Raw genomic sequence first — 1281 nt, 5'->3', positions numbered from 1 at the left:
GAGTAACGTCTCTGATTTTCCATGTACTTCCTAAGAGCTCTTTTGAAATCCTTGAAACTTTCCTCCTCGCACACAGGTCCACACTCTGACGCTGTTACCAGGCTGTAGAGCCCATTGGTGTAGTGGTCACCGCTTCTCTCCAACACCAGGTCTTCCATCAGGTCCACTAGCTCCTTCACTTGGCCATCCCGATCGCTCCCTGTAGCACGGTTGTCAAAGGCACACACTCGCCCCCCACATGCTGCCACCAGCTTGCATAGGGCTGTGTTATCTGTGTCCTGGATGTAACCCGTCAAGGATTCTCCCTCGAGGTCTTCCTTGTGGGTGAAGAGGACAATTGTGTGACTCATGGCACCTTCTCCAAAGATCTCCTTCATCCTCTGCACAGCCTGCTCATCCTGGGTGGTGAATCGGCCCAGCTGGGTCACCAGGAGCAGCACGTGGGGTCCTGGGGCAGAGAGTAAGTAGCACCTCTGCACCTCTTTGCACAGGGAATCGGAATGGTCTTCCCCAGAAAACATATCCGGTGTGTCAATAATGACTATCTCTCTCTCTCCCCAGCTTCCCTGACTTTCACTGCAAGTCTTAGTAAACGGCTGGGCAGTCAGCTGTGACCCAAATGCTTTCTTCCCAAGGATGCTGTTCCCAGTGGCACTTTTGCCGGTTCCTGATTTGCCCACCAGAATGATTCTCAGCTCTGATCCTCTGGCACATTTGTTCTTCATATACGGTCCTGTAAGAGCAAGTTTCCTGTGTTATGACTATACTGCTTATACCAGTGGAATAGTTTTAACAACAAGAGATATTCCCACATTATGAGCAAAGACAGTCTCCCAATATATTGGTTTTAAACTAGAAGCTAACTCCATTATCAAATCAAATCAACAGTGATTTTTAAAACATCTCAATTTCTCAGGGCGCCTGAGTGGCTCAGCTGTTTGAGAGGCCGGCTCTAGATTGTGGCTCAGGTCATGGTCTCAGGGTCCTGGAATGGAGCCGCGCATAGGGTTCTGTGCTCAGTGGGGAGTCTGCTCCAGGATTCTCTCTCTCCCTCTCCCTCTGCGCCTCACCCTGCTCCCTTGCACATGTGCGCTCTCTCTCTCTCTGAAATCACTAAATACATGTTTATAAAATCTTAGTTTCTCTTGAGCTACAGAATGCTGCCATATTGGGTCCTAGGAAACCATACTTGGGGGACGATATGGATTTAGAAACATATCTTGTCATGCAAGGCTTGCCTGAATCACCCAGTTCTGACTGTCTAAAAGACAAATTTTCTGA

At 48.9% G+C, this 1281-nt stretch overlaps 1 protein-coding gene across 1 annotated transcript; it reads right to left on the bottom strand.

The window, feature by feature from the left end:
* Nucleotides 1-4: 4 nt before the first annotated feature.
* LOC117800203 (GTPase IMAP family member 2-like) lies at nt 5-758 on the bottom strand (the record flags this gene model as incomplete). The annotated part of the gene is made up of 1 exon (XM_034652734.1): nt 5-758. A coding segment is annotated over exon 1 (721 nt), but the record flags the coding sequence as incomplete, so codon positions are not given.
* Nucleotides 759-1281: the final 523 nt, after the last annotated feature.

Source organism: Ailuropoda melanoleuca, unplaced genomic scaffold (genome assembly GCF_002007445.2).
Source record: "Ailuropoda melanoleuca isolate Jingjing unplaced genomic scaffold, ASM200744v2 unplaced-scaffold65989, whole genome shotgun sequence".
In the NCBI taxonomy this organism is placed as follows: Eukaryota; Metazoa; Chordata; class Mammalia; order Carnivora; family Ursidae; genus Ailuropoda; species Ailuropoda melanoleuca.
This window is presented reverse-complemented; position numbering and strand designations above follow the sequence as displayed.